We start from the raw sequence: 1,814 nt of genomic DNA on the forward strand, positions 1-1,814 counted from the left end.
TTCACTTGTACAGACTAGGAAACTGAGCCCCTGGGATGGCTCAGCAGGTAAAGGTGTCTGCCATCAAGTCTAATGACCTGAGCTCAATCCCTGAGACCCATACACAGGCAAAGTTGTCCTCTGACCTCCACACACATGGAGAGAGACAGGGACACACACTAAATAAACGTAATTTTAAATTTTTTGTTTTGGGGCATCAAGTCTAATGACCTGAGTTCAATCCCTGAGGCCCATACACAGGCAAAGTTGTCCTCTGACCTCCACACACATGGAGACAGGGACACACACTAAATAAACGTAATTTTAAATTTTTTGTTTTGGGGCTGGAGTGATGGCTCAGCGGTTAAGAACACTGGCAGTTCTCTAAGAAGACCCAGGTCCGAATCCTAGCACCCACATGGCAGCTAACAACTGTCAGTAACTCCAGTCCCAGGGGATCTGACAGTCTCTTCTGACCTCTGGGGGCATTGCTCAGCACAGGTGCAGTTACCTACATGCAGGCAATACACACATACACATAAAAATAATAAAGAAAATTTTTTAAAAATTATAAGGCTGGGCGTGGTAGCACACACCTTTAATCCCAGCACTTGGGAGGTAGAGGCAGGCAGATCTGTGTGAGTTTGAGGCCAGCCTGGTCTACAAAGTGAGTTCCAGGCCAGCTGGGGCTATGGGGAGACTATCTCAAAAAGACAAAAAAAAAATTTTTTTTGTTGTTTTAAATCAGGAAATGAAAGAATTTGTTCAAAGTCATAGAGTCAGCAAATTGAGGGCACTATTTTCACTGGTCCTGTCTAATCTTTGTTCTTCCTTCAAAGAATATCCGGTTCCCAGCTACGTCATCCATTACCAATTCCAATGTCACAGTGTTATTGACTCAAGCATAAAGTTTCCGATAAGCAATCAGGAGCACACTGTATCCATTCTATTAACATACGGTTCACTCTCCAGGCCTCTAGTGCTTCTGTGGGCTGAGTGCCTAGAAGCGAGCTTCCTTGGGACGCTAGACGACGAAAGCAGGCTGCAGGAGCCTCCCCCTTTAAAGGTTTGTTTTACTTCTATTTATGCGCATGTATGCGGTGTGTGTATCCACGTGCCCAAGGGCACTGGATCCCCCTGGAGCTGTGGTTATACGTGGCTGAACCCAGTGGTTGCTGGGAACCGAGCTCTGGTCTTCTGCTCTTAACCGCTGAGTTTCTCTCCAACCCCTTTATCAAGCTACGCCTCTGAGGCAGGTGGTGTACACAGTTCCAGCAGGAATCCAGTCCTGCCAAGCTGAGTGCTGGTAACCACTGCCCTGAGCCCACCCACTCCCTCCCCGCAAGCTCCAGAGTAAACTTCAAAGCCAGAGACATGGACCAGGGTTCTACATCAAGGATGCTGCTACTGGAGGGGGTCCCCTGTGCTTCTGAGCCCCTCAAACCCAGCCCACGTTTCCGATGTTCCCGGGTGATCGCAACACTCCACCCAGCCAGTGCTGTCCAAGAACACGTTCTGGAAGTCCAGTCGCTCACTTCAAAGAAGCTTTGGCCGGGGTTAGCCGTTGAAGGAATGAAAGCAGCGTCCATCCTCCCCTGAGGACGCGCGGACCCATCCGCACCCCACCAGCCCAGGGCGAGGTCCTGGGGCCGCCGGGAGCCCGGGTCCCATCCCTGCGCGGCCGCGGAAGGCCGGGCGGCTGGGTCACAGGCTTCCCCCGCGCAGGGATGAGTCAACTAGCCAGAGAGAGACCCGGGGGTTCCTCAGAGCCGCCCGCGCCCCGCCCCGCGCGCCCCGCCCGCCGTCCACGCCCCCGCCCGGCCTGCAGTCGCCCT

The 1,814-nt window shown here is 52.6% G+C and overlaps 1 protein-coding gene across 1 annotated transcript in view; it reads left to right on the top strand.

Moving 5' to 3' along the window:
- The first annotated feature begins 1,353 nt into the window (after positions 1-1,353).
- Siah2 (siah E3 ubiquitin protein ligase 2) overlaps positions 1,354-1,814 on the top strand; it is a 27,849-nt gene continuing 27,388 nt past the window's right edge. The window contains exon 1 of the mRNA XM_008845023.2: positions 1,354-1,535. Within this exon, the coding sequence (XP_008843245.1) occupies positions 1,354-1,535 (182 nt within the window). The remainder of the gene's footprint in view (positions 1,536-1,814) is intronic.

The sequence above is a fragment of the Nannospalax galili genome, unplaced genomic scaffold (genome assembly GCF_000622305.1).
Source record: "Nannospalax galili isolate Female #2095 unplaced genomic scaffold, S.galili_v1.0 scaffold351, whole genome shotgun sequence".
NCBI classification, from domain to species: domain Eukaryota; kingdom Metazoa; phylum Chordata; class Mammalia; order Rodentia; family Spalacidae; genus Nannospalax; species Nannospalax galili.